This window comes from Bubalus bubalis, chromosome 6 (assembly GCF_019923935.1).
Source record: "Bubalus bubalis isolate 160015118507 breed Murrah chromosome 6, NDDB_SH_1, whole genome shotgun sequence".
Classification (NCBI taxonomy): Eukaryota; Metazoa; Chordata; class Mammalia; order Artiodactyla; family Bovidae; genus Bubalus; species Bubalus bubalis.
Window position 1 is genome coordinate 80,182,374 of NC_059162.1, and position 22,629 is coordinate 80,205,002.

At 41.5% G+C, this 22,629-nt stretch overlaps 1 protein-coding gene across 3 annotated transcripts in view; it reads left to right on the forward strand.

The window, feature by feature from the left end:
• The window catches only part of JAK1 (Janus kinase 1), a 135,658-nt gene that overhangs the window by 65,381 nt on the left and 47,648 nt on the right, over positions 1 to 22,629 (forward strand). For all 3 annotated transcript variants that reach the window (XM_006058920.4, XM_006058921.4, XM_025288539.3), the window contains exons 2-3: positions 14,613 to 14,695; positions 20,543 to 20,741. In XM_006058920.4, coding sequence (XP_006058982.1) covers positions 14,690 to 14,695; positions 20,543 to 20,741 — 205 coding nt within the window. In that variant the 5' untranslated portion in view covers positions 14,613 to 14,689. The remainder of the gene's footprint in view (positions 1 to 14,612; positions 14,696 to 20,542; positions 20,742 to 22,629) is intronic.

Genomic DNA, 22,629 nt, shown 5'->3' on the forward strand with positions numbered 1-22,629 from the left:
TCACACCTTCATCTTCATTGGAGATAGAGCTCAACTCTGCTCTTTACCTGTCTAAATTTCTGACTTCTGACACCTTTGGAATCATTCTGTGAACCAATGACCTCTTTCTCCTCTGAAGTTGTAGCACTTAATATCTCTATCACTCATTAACAAATAATTATCTTTTTGCCTTGTCACATCTTAATTGCTTTGGATTGTTAGTAACTGTTGGACTGTTTTCAAATTATAGCAGGTAGAGTGGCTTCAACAGTTGACTAGGAATCATGTCTCCTGAACCTCTGATCCCAGCCCTAACTCCTTGTTTAACTTGGGCAAATTACTTTTCCTGTTGATCAGAACAACACATAGTTGTGGTAGAATACTTAAAAAAATCTTAAAAAGTGTGCAGAATGAAGTAATCATTAATCCCAGAGGCACCTGTTAAACTGGTAATCTTTCCAGCAGTGTCCTCCCCACCTTCCATCTTTTTTCTCTCTCTAGGGTAGTGTGTGTGTGTGTGTGTGTGTGTGTGTACAGCATAGGTCATCCTCTGCAGGCTGCTTTGTAACCTGCTTTTCTCATTAATATGTCATGGCGTTGCTGAATCAAGATGTGAGAATTTTTAGTCCAAATTGATATGAAGCCAGATTGTCCTCAAGAAGGTTTGAGTAGGGACTTCCCTGCTGGTCCAGTGACCAAGACTCTACACACCTAGTGGAGGGGGCCCCAGGTTCAATCCCTGGTCAGGAAACTAGATCCTACATACCGCAACTAAGAGTTCATATGTTATAACTAAAGATCCTGCGGGCCACAGTGAAGATCAAACCTGGCCCAGCCAAATAAGATAAAATATTTTTAAAAAAGGATGCACAAAAAAACTGAATAGTGATTATCCCTGGCAAGTAGGGAGAGGAACTTTTGCTTTTCAGTGATATGTTTCTACATTGTTGAATGTATATTTTTATTACCATGAGTTTAAATAACTTTTATAACTTGAAGATAACAATAGTTTATAACTCTAATCCAGGATGGTATCTACATTTAAAAACAACTTCACTGCATTGACTGATTAGATTAAAAAATAGCATCCTGTTATTTTAATTTGTTTGTGTAACTTGACCTTTTCACCATGATCATTTGTCATTTTTTTCTTTAGTTGTTTCCAATTCCTTTGCCTCCTGATGACTTGGATATGTGTCCCAGTTAATAAATACATGTGACCTTTTACAAGGCACTTAGTAGCTCTAGGCCTAGTTTGCTTATTATTAAAATAAGAGGAATGATACTTAAAATTATTATGAGGATTAATGGAGATCATGTATTGAAAGTGCTTTGTAAGCTGTAAAAAGTATATAATTGTGTTTATTGACTTTCCGTTTATTGATCTTGATTAGTTAATGGTTTTGTATAGTTATGCCAGCTTTGCTTTTTTGTATTCATTTGGAGAAAGGCTAAAAAGGCAGAGTTTCCTTCATTAATATTTATTGTAGTGCAGCTTGGGATCCATGAGACGTGGCATCCGAGGACGTCGTTTGTGCTGCATTTCTGTGCTTTGTGGCGGTGAGCACAGGTGTGATGTGCTGGACGGCCAGTTCTTTAGGCCAAGACAGAAATGTTCAGGGAACACCTGGCTGGACAAGAGAGAGTTCCATGGGCTGGTAAAATGTTTATGTAAACTCATGGAGGCTGTTTTGATGAATGATCATGCAAGGAAACTTGTTCATGCAAATTCTGTTAATTGGATTCCTCTACCCTTCCACTTCCACCTCTTAATGGTTCTATGAAACGAAAATTGGTCAAAATCATGATTCGAAGGTCTGAGAAGGTCTGATATGGTCTTCTGAATCATCAAAGGCAGAGAAATTTGCATTTAACATGATTTTTGTGAATTCTGCCATATTTAGATCCCTGGAAACATGGGTACCTTGTGCCTATTAATTATCTAGAACATTGACTCTGGAAATGAGGGAAACAAGGCTGTGTAAACAACTCTACTGAGTCATAGATGATTTTCTGACCTCCTATTTCTGACTCTGTGTTCCCTTTTATCCAAGGACAAGATGTTACAAAAATAATTCAGAGTGATTCCCAAGGGTAGCCCCATGAACTCCTCTGTGAGGCTGCTCTACAGGGGATGATGAATCAACATGTTCACTCCCCCAGAGCTCTTAGAAATGTTACAGACAGGCTGCCTCTTTAGCTGTGAGGACAAAAGCTTTGGGAAATTTTCTGACTCATTCACAGTGTAATTCACAGAAGAATACCTCTAGCATCTCATTTTATTTATTTATTTTAAAGTTCTTTGTGGGAGTTATGTGTACATAGTAAGGCGGGGTTAAAGTATGGATCCCTCATGTGGATATTCAAATTAGCTCTTACCAGTGGCATTATTTGGGGCTGTTCACTCAGTTAACTTTTATTGTCTTGGGATGTTCACACTGGGGGAAGGGGAAGGTGGGCAATCTTAGTGTACAATCTTAGTGTAGTGCCTGTATATTCATCAAGGACTAGTTGACTCACTTAAAATGCTTTAAAAGAAGGATATTACTGTCCACAGATGAATTTAAAGTGTCCCCATGCCTTTCCCCAGCATCTCCTGGGTCTGAAGTCCCCGCCACCCCCACGTGGCACATTTTCACATGCTGGGAGACTTTCCCGTTTGTGAGGAATTCATGTGAGCCTGGGGATTTGAGTTTTTCTCTGGGGTTCTCTCCTCAAAAGAAAGTCCATACTCCTCAGTTGGGCAATTATGATCTGCTGTAAGCTGGTGTCAGCTTTCTCCCTTTCCCCATTTCTTTCTGTTCTACACAGACCTTCTGTCCCCAAAGGGTTTTACCCTGCCCCCTTTCCTTCTTTTGCTATTTTTTCAGGTTTCCATTATTTGGAATGTTCCCCTCAGTCAGCTACTGTTCTCTTCCTATTTGTATCTTCCCCATTCCTAAGGCACTGTTCAAATCCCACCTGCTCCAGAATGGTCATACTGTTATATGCCTACTGTGAGCCAGGTGTTCTACTAGATGTATATATATATTTTCTCTCAGAGTTGAAACCAATCTTGTCAAAGAGTTGCTGTTATCCTTATTTGCCAAAGAGTAAACAGTCACAGAAAGTTAAAAAGTAACTTGATCCCAGGCAGCTGAGTGGCAAGGCCAGTGTTCTTGCTCACGTCTTCTTGGCTAGAATGTTTAACTCCATCGTGCTTTTTTTTCTGAATTCTCTGGATTGGATTAGCTACCTCAGCTCCCCACTCACACCTTCTCTTTTGAACAGTTATTTTGCTTTGATTGGGTGTGTCTTGTGTTTGGCAACCAATCATGTATTATTATTTTGTCACATTCTTGGACAACTAACTCTCCTTTCATATATCTTTTCTTGCATTCTTTTATTCCCACTAAACTCTGCTTCACAGGCTTTTCATGATGAGCTTTTGTTTGGTTGGTTATTTTACCTAATGAATGATGTCCAGGAGCAAGGGAGTTACTCCTTCTAGTTAGACTTAGGTTTATGTTTTTCTTTTTAGTCTAATTTGTCTTTAACGTCCTACCATAATATTTATCTTTGAAGTGCTTTTAGCAAATTATCCTCCCCTTCTCTCTTTCTACATTTTTATTCCCTTTAAAGGAGAGACCAAAGAAGCTCTGCACCTGAAATCTGTGCCATTCTCATCCTTCCCCCAAAAATACCAAAAGGAAAATTCAATGGAATGAATGAAGACTAGACATTGCCAGTGAATATTTTAGTTCAATAAAATGGATACCTATTTGGCTAAATTCAAGTCTTGTCAAGTTTTGGCTAAATTCAAGTGTAATTCAAGTAGACAGAGGCTCTTTGATAAAAGAATTATGGATGTAGTCATGCTCTGGGCCTACTTAGTACCTCGCTTTAAGTGTACACAAAAGTGTCTCACTGAGGTTCTGCCTTCTTATGAACAGAGGATAAAGTAAGTATCTTGAGAGAGAATAGCTGTATTTCCTCACCTTTTTTCAGGCTACTTGTAGCAAAACATAAAGTTGCTACAGAAGATTCCTCACCAATTCATCATATATCCATGTACTGTTTAAATCTTCAGGGCTTGGGAAGCTATCCCTCTCCCTAGCAATACCCATTGGTTGCGATATACTAAATTCTTCTCTCCATTTACAATGTTTGTTTCCATAAAAATACAGTGAAAAATTTGCACAGATGCAAAGCAAACAGAATGGACTTTGAATTTCTTAGTTTACTGTAAAATATCACTAGGAGATGTGATTCTAAAGTTAGAAACTGGGGACTGTGGGAATAAATCATGGGTAATGGCAGAATTTAAAACCTGAATCTTCCATGCTCTGCAGGTATTGTTTCTACATTTTCTTGGTCTCTGGTAACATTATATGGATTTAGGAGGTAACCAGCCGAAGAGCTTTCTTTGAGAAGAAACTGTATTGTGAAATGAAGACTGAGTGTGGCAGTGTACCGTGGATCTCAGAGCAGCTGCTTGTGTTAAAACATCAGAGACTGCACTGTGTGGGAAAAGAGTAATGGCCTGCTGATAGTCAAAGGAATTCCAGATGAAATACATTTCATTGTTTTATATTCAGCTGACTGACTATAAACAGTGATTATAAAGTAAATTCTATTTTGGTAATCTTGTTCAATCCTTTAAACCAGTGTTTCTCAAATGGTGCTTTATTACTTGTTAGTGGACTCTGATTTTGTGGCTCTTGTTTAGCGTTTAAACTCTATTATTATTAAAGAACAAAATAGTATAGAATAGAAAATAGCAAATTGCATGTAATAAGAATATTTTTCTATGAAGCTCATTTTTATAAATCATATATGCACATGTGCTGTGTGTTTCATTTCTTACTGTAGACCAAAAAAAGTAAAGCATGGCTGTTAGCATCGGTTCCCAGGATGTCAGATAATGGTGCATAACTGTTACTGGCCTCTCAGCTGGTGCCCTACAACTTGGACAGATGGGGAGGAAAGAGAGGAGCCATGCTCTGGAGGGAGGAGCCTGTTGACCCCACGATCAAGTCTGCTGCTTTGGTGAAGACCAAGTGGGTTACTCACTGTGCAAACATGGTTCACAGAGGAGCTTTGCCTGCAGTGCGGCGCTGGAGGCTGTTGGCAGGCTATTTCAAGTCTAAACATAAAACCCGATGACAGTTTCTTGGTTGAGTAGAGGTGCAGGGGCCCATATAGGCAAACACTTTTCTTGAGATTTCCCTTTATTTTTCTCCCCAGTGTCACTTGTCTTTTGAGTCACTAGCTGAGCTCCTTTGGGGTATAGACTGGGGTGGGCGTTGCCATTGATAGCAGTTAACTTGTATTGACATTCCAGCATCTGAATACCCTTCATTTCTGAAGTGATTGTCCATTTTTGCTATGAAAGTTGAGGAGGTACAGAAACATAACGGGGGGTGAACCAAGCCCAGCCTCTTGGATTTCTCTGTCGCAAGACTTTGCATCTGGAGCGTACGTGTGCCAAGTTGCTTCACTGGTGTCCAACTCTGTGTGACCCTATGGACTGTAGCCCACCAGGTTCCTCTGTCCATGGGATTCTCTAGGCAACAGTACTGGAGTTGGGTTGCTGTGCCCTTCTCCAGGAGATCTTCCCGACCCAGGGATTGAATCCATGTCTCTTAAGTCTCCTGCGCTGGCAGGCAGATTCTTTATCACTAGTGCCACCTGCATCTGGTGGGAAGGGCACAAATATATAGGTGTGGCTTGAGGTCATTTGTGGAAACAGCAGAGTCAGGAGTCAGTTTTGGTGACGGCTGGTAACCAGTGGTGGCCATGCTAGAATGATGTTGTTATCAGACTGTTTCTGTGTTCCTAAATCTTTCCCTTAATTTATTTTCATCCTAAGGTAAACAGAGCTGGTATCTGTTGTTTGTATCCAGGAACCCTAAGTGGTTAAAGAATTACAGGGCACATATTAGATGGATTTCTATCTCCAAAGAGCTTAGTACATAATAGAGGGAGGAGGTGAATATGCAGCAGACACACAAATAAATTAGTAAAAGTTGGCGAGGGGTGGAGGGGATTCAGGGTTATTTCCTGTATATTCCTATGAGTTCTAGTTACCTTCAAGTTTCGCCAGATGGCATATCTGCAAGAGGTTCTGTGTCTTTGCATCGTGACACTTTGGAAATACAAGTCGATGAAGACCTAGTTGTGTTAGGGTGCAGCACAATATGATTTCAAGCATTTGTACGATAAGGGTTTATTTGCTTTGTGACTTCTGTGTGGTTTTTTTTTTTTTAATCTAAACATTTTCAAAAGCCTTGACTATATTCACAGAAAACGGATTAATGAACTGTGAGCTTTTTGAGTGTGAGCCAGGAAAAACTTACTGTAGAAGAAAAGGTTTAGAGAAATCTAGAATCTTTACAACAGCCCTGTAAAGTAGATACTTTAATAATCCCAGAGGAAGCAGAAACTTGAAGAGGTTGAAAAACTTGGCTAAGGTCAGACGGACAGTAGAGCCGGGGTCTGAACCCAGGTTAGGGTGACTCCAGGCCTCGGCTTCTAACTGCTTCTGTTCTGTGAAGAACTTTAGAGGTCGTGTAACACTTATTACACGGGATTTGAACTCAGAGAGCGTTAGAGGCTTTTTCAGTACCAGGCAGTTTCTCTTATTGTCTACAACACACACACACACAGACACACTCACTCCTCTTATTGTCTACAACACACACACACACACACACTCTTCTTGTTGTCTACAACACACACACTCTTCTTACTGTCTACAACATGCACACTTGTCTACAACACACACACACACTTGTTGTCTGCAACACACACGCACACATTCCTCAGTCTGACCCTGCTTCACCTTTTCACTGTGTCTCCCTCTTTCCTGCCTGAACCCTCCTGGTCTGCCTAGCCCTTCCTGTGCCTCCTCCCTCCAGCCCTTTTCCAGGACAGCTGCACCTTTGTTTCTTTTTAGACTGACTATTCAAGGCTGGAAACAGAGTCTGCTCTCCCTGGTCACTTCACAGCCCTCTCTCTCCTTGACTCCTGTAGTTCTTAACTCTTGTCTCAGCATCCCCTCTGCATCTTATTTCTTGAGGTTCCCCATGTACATGTTCATCTTGCCAGCTCTCAATGGACTGGTGGGCTTAGGTGGATTTAGATTTTAAGTGTCTACTTCTTTCGGTTCAGTTCATTCGCTCAGTTGTGTCCGACTCTTTGCGACCCCATGAACTGCAGCATGCCAGGCCTCCCTGTCCATCACCAACTCCTGGAGTTTACCCATACTCATGTCCATCGAGTCGGTGATGCCATCCAACCATCTCATCCTCTGTCGTCCCCTTCTCCTCCTGCCCCCAATCCCTCCCAGCATCAGGGTCTTGTCCAATGAGTCAGTTCTTCGCATGAGGTGGCCAAAGTATTGGAGTTTCAGCTTTAGCCTCAGTCCTTCCAATAAACACCCAGGACTGATTTCCTTTAGGATGGACTGGTTGGATCTCCTTGCAGTCCAGGGGACTCTCAAGAGTCTTCTCCAACAACACACTTCAAAAACATCAATTCTTCTGCGCTCAGCTTTCTTTATAGTCCAACTTTCACATCCATACATGACTACTGGAAAAACCATAGCCTTGACTAGACGGACCTTTGTTGGCAAAGTAATGTCTCTGCTTTTGAATATGCTATCTAGGTTGGTCATAACTTTCCTTCCAAGGAGTAAGTGTCTTTTAATTTCATGGCTGCCGTCACCATCTGCAGTGATTTTGGAGCCCCCAAAATAAAGTCAGGCACTGTTTCCACTGTTCCCCATCTACTTGCCAGATTCCCCCAAAGCCTGCACCTTGCTCAAGGAGTGTGGCAAACTGAAAGGGCAGTGAAGCTGGAGGCTGAGAACTGTGTCTGAGCCCTGTCTTGACACTCACTGGTCGCTTGACCGTGGGAATGTCTGAAGCTGAGTCTTCTCATCTATAAGGAGTTGTGAGACTTGAATGTGGTTATAGATGTGAAAGCCCTTTTTAAGATATAAAGTACCAGGCAACTGCAAGGTTTTATTGTGAAGGTACAGGTGTTTTATAAGTATTTCAGCAATGAATGGTAGAAAGCACAGAAGGTGAAGACAAGCCACCCCCACCCCCTACTTTCATCTTTGGAGAATCCGCTTCTGTCACCATATTTTGACCTCTAAATTCTGTGCTCTTTAGTAACACTATAGATGCATTAGCGGTAAAAGGAGAAAAAAGGGGGATAGCAAAGCATTTTGATACAGTGTGGCTTTTAGGTAAACACGTATATAATATATTTCCTTTTATCAGAAGCAGTCTCTCAGGGAAAGCAGGCTCACGGGGAGCAGTGCAGAGAGCCCCAGCCCATCGAGCTGGCATTGATTGTTTGATCATCCCTAGAAGTTTATTGTAAATGAAGCAGCACTTATGGTTCTGGGGTATTCCTGGAATTGCTGCTATAGTTAGAAGTGAGTTATTCTGTGTGGCAGGAGTGGCATATAGAAAAGCCATAATTCTGACTTGCTGACAGGAAAAAAAAAGCAGATTTTGTATTTATGTCATCTTTTTGGCTGGAATCCAACAGCTTTGCATAGCATCTTGTGATGCCTTCATCAGAACAGTTTTCTGGGACTCGGCAAAGCAGGGGGCACTGGGAGCAACAGACGCAGTCGTTGCCAAGGCTCTGGTGGGTGCAAAGCCCTCAGTGATGAGATTGAGAGGGAAGAAAGACGCTTTCCCAGTGTTTGTGTGTGTGTTGGGTCTCTAGGAGGTTTTCATGCTCACTGGGGTGGGCCTGTTTCAGGCCCATCAGAACTTCCTCCCCACACCTTCCACCCCTACTCTCGTGCCAGAGCAGTGCAGTTAGTTACGGGCTGGAATGCAGGCAGGGCCTGGGGCCCTTCAGTGATAGTGATTTTTTTTTTTTTTTTTAACAAAAGTTCTTTTTTTTTTTTTTCCTTTCTTTGAATTTTGTATTGGGGGGAGAACGCAATGGCACCCCACTCCAGTACTCTTGCCTGGAAAATCCTGTGGACGGAGGAGCCTGGTGGGCTGCTGTCCATGGGGTCACTACAAGTTGGACACGACTGAGCAACTTCCCTTTCACTTTTCACTTTCATGCATTGGAGGAGGAAATGGCAACCCACTCCAGAATTCTTGCCTGAAGAATCCCAGGGACGGGGGAGCCTGGTGGGCTGCCGTCTATGGGGTTGCACAGAGTTGGACACGACTGAAGCGACTTAGCAGTAGCAGCAGCAGCATAGGCGATTAACAGTGTTGGGACAGTTTCAGGTGAACAGCAAAGGCACCCAGCATACCTACACGTGTAACCATGGTCTCCCTACAAACTCCCCTCCCATCCCGGCCACTGCATAACATGGAGCGGAGTTCCCTGTGCTATGCCCTGTCGGTTATCCATTTTAAACACAGCAGTGTGTACATGTCCATTCCAAATTCCCCAACTATCCCTTCCCCCGGCACCCATAAGTTAGAATGACAGTCCTTTCAGTGTCTGGAGGGAGTGGCCTGGAGTGAGATCAGTCTCCTAGATGAATGTTAGACTATGGAAAGTGCTAAGAAGCCAGAGGAGACAGTAGTGTTGGTGATGGGAGGGCGCTTAAAAGCAGTTTCTATGCCCTGTGGAAAGAACTGGGTCTTTGGCATTGGTCACATGTTTGACATCTGACACCTCCACTGATTGGCCTAAAACTTGTGCTTTTTATGAGAATGAAGTACACACGCCTGCTTCATGCATGAGATGTTGCAGATGCTTGGTATGTACTGGAGTTCCCTCTCCTTGACTGGAACTGCATTCATCGAGCTGTAATCAGTTTAACAGAAATTGCAAGCAAAGTAGGAATGCTTACTGCCTGCTGCACTCTGTGTTAGGTGCTTTATATGCATTAACTAAGTTAACTCTTAACAGCTTTAGGAGATAAATGCTCTTTTGTTTTTTATCCTTCCAATTACAGCTGAGAACACTGAGGTTTGAGATGTTAAGTAACTTGCCTAAGATTATAATAGCTAGTCAGTGGGGAAGGCAGGATTCAAACTGGGGTCCTTAGGACTCCAGCTCAGACTTTTAACTGCTCATCTGTGTCATCTGAGGCTTATGAAATGGGGCTTTGGTTTGTGACCAGGCTTTTGCTCAGAATCTGTATTTATTTATTCTTTGTTCTTCTAAGCAACTTGACAGCCCACTTCAGTCCTCTGCCTTAAAGCCTGCATTGTATCTCTTTAGCACTAACATCTTTCTGTAGCCTCACTTGACAAAGGCATTGTAGGAGCTTCAGGAAAATTTTTTTGAAAGATCTTTCTGATCTGTCGGACAAGATGCTTCTTCTCAGGTTCATGGATGGGTCAGATTAAAATGACTTCTCAAGGTCCACTTGCTAGATGCATATAGAGGCAATAAAACCACACCCTGAATTACAGTGATATTTCCATTGGGTAATGTTGCTTGCTTTGTTACGTTCATCTTTCGTTTAACCATTTAACTTCTTCTTGATTACCTAATACTATAAAGCATGGAACAAAAGTGACAAAAGCCCCTGCCCTCTTGGAGCCTATACTGTCGCATCAGGCTTCCCTACCAGCCTTAATCCTGGTGCCTGCTGAGATAGTTAACGTTTAAGATCTTCAGTTTTAACATTTCTTAATTTATTAAGCAGCTAATTTCAGGACATTTTCTAAATTGTAAATTTTCCTTTTCAATTTTTCTGGATTTATATCTTAATTCATCAACATTTTATTTGTATTTTCTACTTCAGAAATCAAAAGCTTTGATTACTTTAAGGCATCCATAAAGTAACTCACTGTAGTTGTGTTGGTTTCTCTAGTAAAAATAAAAATATTTTAAGTCGTGTCATTGATTTTTTAAAAAATTTATATTTTACTTTCATTTATTCGTTGTTTAATGACAAGCCTTTCTTTAAAAATTGTTTAAAAAAATTTCATACTGGAGTATATTTGATTAAGAGTGTGATTCAGTTGTACAGCAGAGTGATTCAGTTATACATATATATTTGTCATCGATTTTAACCACCATCCAATCTATTTATCATATGAACCTGGCCATGGCCTTTGGCCCAAGGCAGTCATATTCTTACCATCATATTTATGAATATTAATATGATCTGTCTTCATGTCTATCATCTCCACTGTTCAAAATTTAGTTTTATGTTCTCTAATAGATACTTGTAGTTCAAAAGATGTCCTTGAAAATTTAACAGACTTTCTGTATCTTCAGACACTGATTTTTGGAATTTTGCTTCTTAAAAAATAGTTGTACTATCCCACTTATTGTAGCTAGTCCTGTTTAGACTCACAGAATCGAGTTTTGTTTCTGTTACTTTCTCCTCATTCACAAAGTATTAGATATTTATGTCTCTTGCAAAAGTCTTTTGTTAAAAAAACAGAAATTGAGAATTTACAAAAGTTCCCTGTTTTTTTTTCATGTGCAGTAGCATCTGCAAGATTGAACCACTAAAGTAATCCTTTATCATTGGAAGAAAGGCGTTTTCTTTCAAATTTTTTAAAATTTGTAGGTAGATTAGGGTGGAAGAATTCACTGATATCATCAAAGAGCTTTTGTTTACTCACTTTTATCCTTCCTATTTTCTGAGCGTCTTTGTATTCATTTGAGTTGGGAATGGAATCCAGTGGATCATGTTATTTTTAAAGGGTATTGAGTGATTCCTACTGGTCAGTTTTTCTAGCATTAAAGATTTACTTTTTGTATCTTGTAGCAAGAAACTTGAATTGATTTCTTGGAATTATCTAAAGTATTTATAATTGATCTTGCTCTTTTCTTGCTTGTTCTAAGAGTTAAGTAGCTAGAGCACATTGGTTAGTTTATTTGGAAGGGAATGTTAGTTGAATGAAGCCATTGGTCAAATGCTGTAGCACCAAGACACTTGTCATTCTAAATGAGTCGTCATTTCATATGGGTCACCAGTCTTAGGTTTAAGTGCTTAGCGTGCCTTTTAAGTGCTATATGGGTGTGTTTTAAGTTTTTATCTTTTGTTCTTACTGAATCAGCCTATAAAAATAGCATAGTAAATACTTATTGTCAAGAAATTCTGTTGCTGATCTTGATTTCTCAAGAGTTTAAACTCTAGGCTAAACATCACGAATCGATACCATTTTGTTATCCTGTCCAGTTAATACTGAAGATCAGCTTGAAAATAGGTACAATGTGATTTCAATATAGTGTTGCTTGTAGTAGAGAAAGAATAAGGGAAAAATGAAACCCTTTCTGATGATAGGGTTTTGATAGAATCTTGGTGATTTAGTCTGATCCTCAATCTTCTATGAGGCCCAGAGCAACCTCATGATTCCCATGTTCAAATAACATGTGACCAGATGGTGCATATTAAAATGCTTTGTGAGTTTTAAAAAGATTTACATGTTAGCCCTTCTGAAAGAGCCTGTGCCTGGTGGAACTTCAGGTCCCTTCCTGCTCTAAAAGGTTCTGAGTGTGTGTCCATTTTCTGATTTGGGGCCAGCTTCTTATTGCTTTAAAGCATGGAGCCTGTCTTGTTGATTTCTGTTCATCTTTGGGAGCATGCTACAAGAAACAGGTAGCAAGGCCTGAGACATGCTCTGCTGTGAGCAGGTATGAATGGGTTAGTGCTGTTCTTTACTCACACACAAAAGGCATTTTGGAGGGTTTTTTCTATTTATGCAGCTGGGGAGACAGACTGGCTCCTTCCCTCTATAGGGTCTTTGCACATGCTCTACCTTTACCCAAACTGGTGTCTCCCGACTTTGCATGATAGCTCTTCCATCTCAGCTCAGTGTTACTTCCCTCTTAAGTTCCATACTGGATCACATTCATCATTATATGCTCTTTTTCCTTCATAGCATTTTAAGTTCTTTATAATTACGTCTTTCTGTGCATCTTTGTTTGATTCTGTTAGTCCTATGGACTGTAAGGTCCACATGAGCAGTGACCATATTGCTCTTCTTCATTGCACCCTCTTTGATGTAGCTCAGCTTCTGGCATGAAGAAGTGCTCAAAAATAATTGTTGAATGAGTCTCCTAAATATGGGACTTGAATCCCTGCTTCTGAGCCAAAGCGGGGTATTAGCATGTAGCTCATTTCAGGTTTCTCTTTTGGTGCAGGGCAGGGTATCTATTTATCTAGTTAAGTCAATTGGTTATATAAAATTTTGAAGCTGAAAGTATAGTGTTTTGTTGTTTGAATTTTTAAAAAATTGTTCATGACAAAATAGCCAAGTCAAAGTCATCACATCAAAAGTTGTATGGTATCCTCTGCCTGGCCTCTTGTCATTGGTTTTGCCTTATACACTGCAGAAAGAGGGCTTCCCAGGTGGTACAGTGGTAAAGAGTCTACCTGCCAATTCAGGAGACACAAGAGACTTGAATGTGAACTCTGGGTCGGGAAAATCCCCTGGAGTAGGACATGGCAACCCACTCCAGTGTTCTTGCCTGAAAATTTTCATGGACAGAGGAGCCTGGCAAGCTGCAGTCCATGGGATCACAAAGAGTCCATGGGGTTGCAAAGACACAACAGAGCGATGGAGCCTGCACACACACTGCACCAAGCCTTCTCAGAGAAGCCCTGTCCAGTATCAGTCACCGAATTAGCAATGGTCATAAAGGTGACATCATGCCACACCCCCTGTTCTGATTTTAGGTTGCTTTTGCGTGTTCATTTGTGCTGTCTCCCACCTCGACTGTAAGGTCCTGTGTGAATGCTGGCCTTGCAGCTTCAGAGGTAACTCATCTCCCTTTCCCCAGGCACCCCTCCACTTCTGCCATGTAATGCATGGGACAGCACTCTTCCTAAAGCTAGATTCTGCTAAAATGTGTGGAATGGCCAACAGAAAACTGAGACAATAATCTTTATTAATTTGGCAGCCATTTCAAATCATTAAGAGTGGTTGCTCCTTACTTGAAAAATAGTTTAGTCTTACTCTTAAAAAGAGTTTGTGAGAAGCACAAAGGAAAGTTGTTAAAACAATACAGAGCTGTGTGTGGTGGTGGTTTTGGTGGTTAGTGGTAAGAATGGGACCAGGCACTTTAATTCTACAGAACCAAGATGGTATTCTTGTTTAGTATGATTAAGGCTTTGAGGTGAGGTTGGGAAGTTGGGAGGGCCTTTATTTGCTGCCTGTTTTCAAATAAAAATGACTCAAAAAATATTTCGTGAATTGAAAGCATCATTGGTCAGATTTGTTCTCAGGCCCTCCTCCTATCACCATACCATCTACTGTTTCACCATTAAAATGAAGCCATGGGTAAACTGGATTGGGAGGAGGGTAATTCTAAAGGAAGTGGAAATGGGAAATAAAAGTTCATGTCTTTGGGTATCCTAAACTGTTGTTCACAGCCTCAGGGGAGAGAGAGGTTGGTGACAGAAAAGGTACATGGTCCCATTCACATGGAAGGGCACTCTGTGCCACGAAGCAAAAGTCCCTGGCTTCTTTCTTGAAGCAGTGAAAATAATGTCTTGTTTGATTTTTATGCCCTAAGATGCCTCTCTATCCTCTGTGTCCTCATCAATGTTTTCCCTCCCCCAGCTTGTTCCTCTGAAATGCTTTTTCCTGCCTGCTTTTGGTTTAGGCTGCTTCCTTTGTGAAAGTGTCCTCTTATTTTCTGATGCAGTTACGTCTGCAGCTGATTTATTTATTTATCTTTGTTTTTAGCTCAGCTCTGAATGGGTTTTGGAAAGTAGAGAAGAAAATCCAGTCTACATTTTAGGGGACATTGGACAGCCGGATAAATGCAGGTATGTACATTTGCATATTTAAAAGAAAGACAAAACAGAAAGTAGTCTCTATAAAGAATAATGAAACTGATCTTAAACTTGTAGTACTACCTTACTATAGCCATTTATTTTTCTATATTGTTATTTTAATTTCTCTTCATTCCAAATGTTGCATGTGCTACTTTAGAGATTTTTTTTTTAACTACAGGAGAATGGGAAGTATAAAGTCAAACTTCCCTCATAATTCCTCCTAGATGTTCACCACTGTTAGCAATTTGTTGTCTGTTTTCCAGATTGTACATATGCAGTACCAGAAGGGTCATAATGTACATACTATGCTTTTTTCATTTTGCAGTGTGTCACAGACATCTTTCAGCCATTGGTTCAGATAGGTTTATATCACCTTAACAGCTTCTTTTGAGGGAGGTCACCATTATCTTCATTACCTCCACCATAGTTTGACCCCAGGGAAATAGCAGGAAGGGAACACAGCTCCACCCATCAACAGAAAATTGGATTAAAGATTTACTGAGCATGGCCCTGCCCATCAGAACAAGATCCAGTTCCCCCCTCAGTCTCTCCCATCAGGTAGCTTCCATAAGCCTCTTATCCTTCTCAATCAGAGGGCAGACAGAATGAAAACCACAATCACAGAAAACTAACCCATCTAATCACATGGACCACAGCCTTGTCTAACTTAATGAAACTATGAGCCGTGCCATATAGGGCCATCCAAGACACCCAAGGTCATGGTGGAGAGCTCTGACAAAATGTGGTCCACTGGAGAAGGGAACGGCAGACCACTTCAGTATTCTTGCCTTGAGAACCCCATGAACAGTATGAAAAGACAAAAAGATAGGACACTGAAAGGTGAACTCCACAGGTCGGTAAGTGCCCAATATGCTACTGGAGATCAGTGGAGAAGCAACTCCAGAAAGAATGAAGAGATGGAGCCAAAGCAAAAACAACACCCAGTTCTGGATATGACTGGTGATGGAAGCAAGGTCCAATGCTGTAAAGAGCAATATTGCATAAAACCTGGAATGTTAGGTCCATGAATCTAGGCAAATTGGAAGTGGTCAAACAGGAGATGGCAAGAGTGAACGTCAACATTTTAGGAATCAGCAAGCTAAAATGGACTGGAATGGGTGACTTTAACTCAGATGACCATTATATCTACTACTGTGGGCAAGAATCCCTTAGAAGAAATGGAGTAACCATCATAGTCAACAAGAGAGTCTGAAATGCAGTACTTGGATGCAATCTCAAAAACAACAGAATGATCTCTGTTCGTTTCCAAGGCAAACCATTCAATATCACGGTAATCCAAGTCTATGCCCCAACCAGTAATGCTGAAGAAGCTGAAGTTGAACAGTTCTATGAAGACCTACAAGACCTTCTAGAATTAACATTCAAAAAAAGATGTCCTTTTCATTATAGGGGACTGGAATGCAAAAGTAGGAAGTCAAGAAACACCTAGAGTAACAGGCAAATTTGGCCTTGGAGTACAGAATGAATCAGGGCAAAGGCTAACAGAGTTTTGCCAAGAGAACACACGGGTCATAGCAAATACCCTCTTCCAGCAACACAAGAGAAGACTCTGCACGTGGACATCACCAGATGGTCATCATTGAAATCAGATTGATTATATTCTTTGCAGCCAAAGATGGAGAAGTTCTATACAGTCAGCAAAAACAAGACCGGGAGCTGACTGTGGCTCAGATCATGAACTCCTGATTGCCAAATTCAGACTTAAATGGAAGAAAGTAGGGAAAACCATAGACCATTCAGGTATGACCTAAGTCATATCCCTTACGATTATACAGTGGAAGCGAGAAATAGATTTAAGGGACTAGATCTGATAGAGCGCCTGATGAACTATGGAATGAGTTTTGTGACATTGTAAGAGACAGGGAGACGAGGAAACAGGCAGCAAGACCATCCCCAAGAGAAAAAAATGCAAAAAAGCAAAACAGCTGTCTGAGGAGGCCTTGCAGATAGCTGTGAAAAGAAGAGAAGCAAAAAGCAAAGGAGAAAAGGAAAGATATACCCATTTGAATGCAGAGTTCCAAAGAATAGTAAGGAGAAATAAGAAAGCCTTTCTCAGTGATCAGTTGAAAGAAATAGAGGAAAACAATAGAATGGGAAAGACTAGAGATCTGTTCAAGAAAATTAGAGATACCAAGGGAACATTTCATGCAAAGATGGGCTTAATAAAAGACAGAAATGGCATGGACCTAACAGAAGCAGAGATATTAAGAAGAGGTGGCAAGAAAACACAGAAGAACTGTACAAAAAAAGATCTTCACGACTCAGTTAATCACGATTGTGTGATCACTCCCCTAGAGCCAGACATCCTGGAATGTGAAGTCAAGTGAACCTTAGGAAACATCACTACGAACAAAGCTAGTGGAGGTGATGGAATTCCAGTTGAGTTATTTCAAATCCTAAAAGATGATGCTGTGAAAGTGCTGTACTCAATATGTCAGCAAATTTGGAAAACTCAGCAGTGGCCACAGGACTGGAAAAGTTCAGTTTTCATTCCAATTCCAAAGAAAGGCAATGCCAAAGAATGCTCAAACTACCGCACAATTGCACTCATCTCACACACTAGTAAAGTAATGCTCAAAATTCTCCAAGCCCGACTTCAGCAATACATGAACCATGAACTTCCAGATGTTCAAGCTGGTTTTAGAAAAGGCAGAGGAACCAGAGGTCAAATTGCCAACATCCGCTGGATCATCGAAAAAGGAAGAGAGTTCCAGAAAAACATCTATTTCTGCTTTATTGACTATGCCAAAGCCTTTGACTGTGTGGATCACAATAAAATGTGGAAAATTCTGAAAGTGATGGGAATACCAGACCACCTGACCTGCTCTTGATAAACCTATATGCAGGTCAGGAAGCAACAGTTAGAAATGGACATGGAACAACAGACTGGTTCCAAATAGGAAAAGGAGTATGCCAAGGCTGTATATTGTCATCCTGCTTATTTAACTTAAATGCAGAGTACATCATGAGAAACACAGGGCTGGATGAAGCACAAGCTGGAATCAAGATTGCCGGGAGAAATATCAATAACCTCAGATATGCAAATGAAACCACCCTTATGGCAGAAAGTGAAGGGGGAACTAAAGAGCCTCTTGATGAAAGTGAAAGAGGAGAGTGAAAAGTTGGCCTAAAGCTCAACATTCAGAAAAGGAAGAGCATGGCATCTGGTCCCATCACTTCATGGCAAGTAGATGGATAAACAGTGGCTGACTTTATTTTTTTGGGCTCCAAAATCACTGCAGATGGTGACTGCAGCCATGAAATTAACGCTTAACTCCTTGGGAGGAAAGTTATGATCAACCTAGACAGCATATTAAAAGCAGAGACATTACTTTGCCAACAAAGGTCCACCTAGTTAAGGCTATGGTTTTTCTAGTAGTCATGTATGGATGTGAGAGTTGGACTATAAAGAAAGCTGAGCACCGAAGAATTGATGCTTTTGAACTGTGGTATTGGAGAAGACTCTTGAGGGTCCCTTGGACTGCAAGGAGATCCAACCAGTCCATCCTAAGGGAGATCAGTCCTGAATATTCATTGGAAGGACTGATGTTGAAGCTGAAACTGCAATACTTGGGCCACCTGATGCGAAGAGCTGACTCATTTGAAACGACCCTCATGCCGGGAAAGATTGAAGGCGGGAGGAGAAGGGGATGACAGATGATGAGATGGTTGGATGGCATCACCGACTCAATGGACATGAGTTTGAGTAAATTCCGTGAGTTGGTGATGAACAGAGAGGCCTGGCATGCTGCAGTCCATGGGGTCGAAAGAGTCAGACACAACTGAGTGACTGAACTGACCTGAACTGAACAGCCTCATAGTATTCCTTTGTGTTGATACTCTTAATTTTGTTTACCGAGCCCTCTCTTGTTGGACATTATATTTTCTTTTTCTATTTCAGATGGTCCCACATCTTCTACATATATAATTATGAATTGCCTGATTATATTTTTACAGTAAAAGGGTATAACACCATCTTTGAATGCTTCCCCTGCTTTGTTTGTTCAGAATCTTAAAGAGAAAGGTTTTTTTTATGTTATGAAGCAGCCTTGAGCTACTGTTTTTTCATCTCTTATTTTTCATTGGAGGGTAGAGTTGGAAGCCCAGTGCTGGGTTTTAAAACTTTCTTGTTTGATAGTTGATCTGAACCTTAAGATGAGTACAAGCTTATCTTTCTGCCTGGTCTTTGAAAAAATTTGATCTTCAGATTTACTTTGGTGATTAAACAAGTAAAACCAAATGCCTCTTAGTTTGTGGCATTGAGGAGTACCTGGTTTGTGTCCTTCCTGTAAGTATCTCTTCACCAGGGCAGCTAATAGACTAAGCACAGAAATTTGATGAAAAGAATTGCCAGTGGCCCTCTTTCTGTAACTTGTTTTGGGCCATTCTGCAAGCTCTGTACTAGGCACTGGTGATACAGAGATGGGCGACATGGACCTTGTCCTTAAGGACCTCATAGCACGTGGAAGTGAGAGAGAGACAGACATTTGAATAAGAGGTTAGTAATTCAGTGTGCTCAGTGTAGTGTGGTGAGTTTGAGAGAGAGCATCTAACTCAGGAGATGGGGAGGTGGGATGGAGGTTCAGTGGAGGCCTCCTGCAGGAGGTAATATCCAAGCTGAGTTCTAAAGAAAATTGAAGTTTGCCATGAAAGGGATAAGGTGCGAAGGTACTCCTGGTGGAGGATCAGCCTGAGCAAAGGCAGGAAAAAGGAGAAAAATTACATTGGTGGTGGGTGGACTAGGGGGTAGGTAATAGGAAGATGGCAGCTTTGTGGATTTCAAGCCTGAAGTAAGAGACTGAGGGTGATGTGAGATGAGTCCTGTGAAGCTAGCTGGCCAGGTGAGGGAAGGCCCCTATAGGAGCTTAGAGTTGGTCTCTAGATTAATGGGGAGTCTTTAGAGGGTCTGATGTGTGCTTTGGGGGCAAAGTGAAGGTTGGCTTGGTAGGCAGGAGGAAAGTAGGAACCTGGGGTCAGAGAAGTTAGTTTGAGGCCTTTGGTGTTGGGGTGAGGGGGAGAAGGAACACATAAGGCTTTCTCTAGTTTCCCTCTCTTTTCTCTCTGCATCCAAGGTTAAGTTGCTGAGGTTGGCTCTTTGATTCTAGTTTCTGTCCCCACTAAGGGGCCTCAGGTGAGTAACTTATTTGCAAACTTCTCACCCGTGGGTTCTGACCTTTGAAAGCAAGGCTTCTCGCTCACATTCTGGTGCCACAGAGTGCAGCCCATTGACCTCCCCGTCTGTGGGGTGAAGGGGCCTGGCTGCACTCATTAATTCTCATGACCTGTCCATGTAGTTTATGAACACGAGTCCGTAGTCCTTTTGTGTGTACTGTCTCAGAGCCAGCCCCGAGGTAGATTCTAGGGGCATGAAGATAAGTAAGGATAGTTAATGCCCTTACTGAGCTTGTCATTTACTGGGAGATAGACATAAAATTAAAAGGCAGTATAATTTGTGCCAGTAGGTCTAGTGGTAGCAGGAATATTAGTAACATTAACATCAGTGGTTCCAGAATGAGACACATTTTTCAGCTGTAACTTATGTGGAAATAGAGAATATAAATTTAGGTCATGTCTAAATCACTCTGATTTTTGAGAATATGGTATTACAATAATTTATTCATTAGAGTGCATAATTGATTACCTTCCATGGTTGCTCCTGCTGTAAGCTCCCATGCATTTGATTTTCAGGGAGGGAAGGAGCAGGAGGGAGGTCCTTATCTAATACCATATCTTTCTACTTGCTTCCCTTCAAAACACTCTTTGACCAACTTTTAGCACCTAGAATGACCATGTAATCTCATTTTCCTTCCACTCCAGTATCTAAATATAAAAGAGGACTGCAGTGCCATGGCTTTCTGTGCTAAAATGAGGAGCTCCAAGAAGGCGGAGATGAATCTGGAGGCCCCTGAGCCGGGGGTGGAGGTGCTCTTCTACCTGTCGGATAGGGAGCCTCTCCGGCTGGGCGGTGGAGAGTACACGGCGGAGGAGCTGTGCATCCGGGCGGCGCAGGAGTGCTGTGAGTACCAGCAGCTGCCCAGGGCCCTAGCAGGGCCTGGTCTCTGCCCCTGGCAGCTCCACTGGGGGGAAAGAGGGGTGGGCTCTGGGGCTCAGCTGTTCTGCCCAGCCTCAATCACTGACTGACATTCAACCTTAGGCCGGTGAATTTAGTTCTGAGAATTTCACTTTTTACTGTCTTCACTGCAACGTGACTTATTCCTTCTCTGTCACTAATGGGGTCTGAGAAGATGATGCATAGTTTTCTAATTTTCCCTGTATCTATGAAATTGGAATAATGTCAGCACTAAATGAATAAAGCACAAAGTTACAAGCTCAATAAGTACCATCCCTCAGTATGTTAATAATTTAAAACTTCTGAAAAATGTGAACAGTCCTTATGCGCTGCCATGGCCTGCCTCTTTTGTGCCTGACACCCACCTCCCTGCCCCAGCAGTATCGTGATGCTAAATTGAAGTGAGAAGTTAAGTGTCACTTTGTGGCTTGGTCAGCTTGCCAAGTTGTGAAAAGGAAGGACAGTGAAGCGGTGAACAACACAATCCTTTTATATATATATATATATTTTTTTTTTTTTTAAAGTGAGGCTTGTCTTACTAAAGTTAGCCCATTGCCCTCAGAAGGTGGGAAGCCAAACTAACAAAATAAAGCCCTTTTCATTATTTAAACTTGGGGTCATTGGCAGTTTTTGCCTACCTGCTTTTAAATGACAGGTAAAGTTAATTGATAGAAACTGAAAGGTCTAATCCACTTGGAGCTTGGTGATGGTTGTACAGCTTTGTAAATATATGAAAATTCATTGAATTATACACTTAAAATGGGTGAACTTTTTGGTATGCAAATTTCAGTAAAGCTGTTTTTTAAAAATCAACTCATTTCATCATGGTAGATTCACTAGCTATGATGGCAGGTAGCCTGATCCATTGCTTTACTTACATCATCTTTATTCCTCAGAGCAACTCTGAAGATTATTACAATGGGGGTAGCGGGGGGATTGTATGGCTGTTGCCAGAATAAGCTATCTTGTCTCAGAGCCAGCCCCGAGTTAGGTTTGTCTAGAAAACCCATTTTCTTTCTGATCTGTCTTTCTGCTTAAAATTCTTTAAATACCAGAGTTCAAATAAAAAGGGAGAGGTTGGTGTGACAGCAGCTTTAAAAGTATTTGTAATTATTAATAGCCAAACAACTAGATGTAAATTGGTGGTTCTAAGACATTTTTAAAAACATTTTTTCCCCTTTCTCTTAAGATTTGGTTTATGGTGTTTATTCTCTTAGCCAAGTGTCTTGCCATTAGCATAGTAGCTATAAACCTTAGTTTGTTAGCAAGGATCGTTTGTGCAGAATTGTCAGGCTGCAGTTAGTGAGAAGTTGAGGAATTGCTGTTACAAGAGGTAAGAGGGAGAGCCTGTGAATCTGAAGACAGACTCAGCCCCTATATCCTGTTACTCTGAGCTCAGGGTCAGTTTGGGGCATCAGTTTTTAAGCCCAGTCTGTAGAGGATGCGGAGAAGGCGATGGCACCCCACTCCAGTACTCTTGCCTGGAAAATCCCATGGACGGAGGAGCCTGGTGGGCTGCAGTCCATGGGGTCGCTAAGAGTCGGACACGACTGAGCGACTTCACTTTCACTTTTCACTTTCATGCATTGGAGAAGGAAATGGCAGCCCACTCCAGTGTTCTTGCCTGGAGAATCCCAGGGACGGGGGAACCTGGTGGGCTGCCGTCTATGGGATCGCACAGAGTCGGACACAACTGAGGTGACTTAACAGCTGTAGAGGATGATTATTAGCTTTTGTAACCAACTCGGGATTGTTGCAGAAATTAATATATGAATATGAAATACCACAGATTCTTGTAGCTTTTATTATTATTATGGTACATGATGTTTTGGGG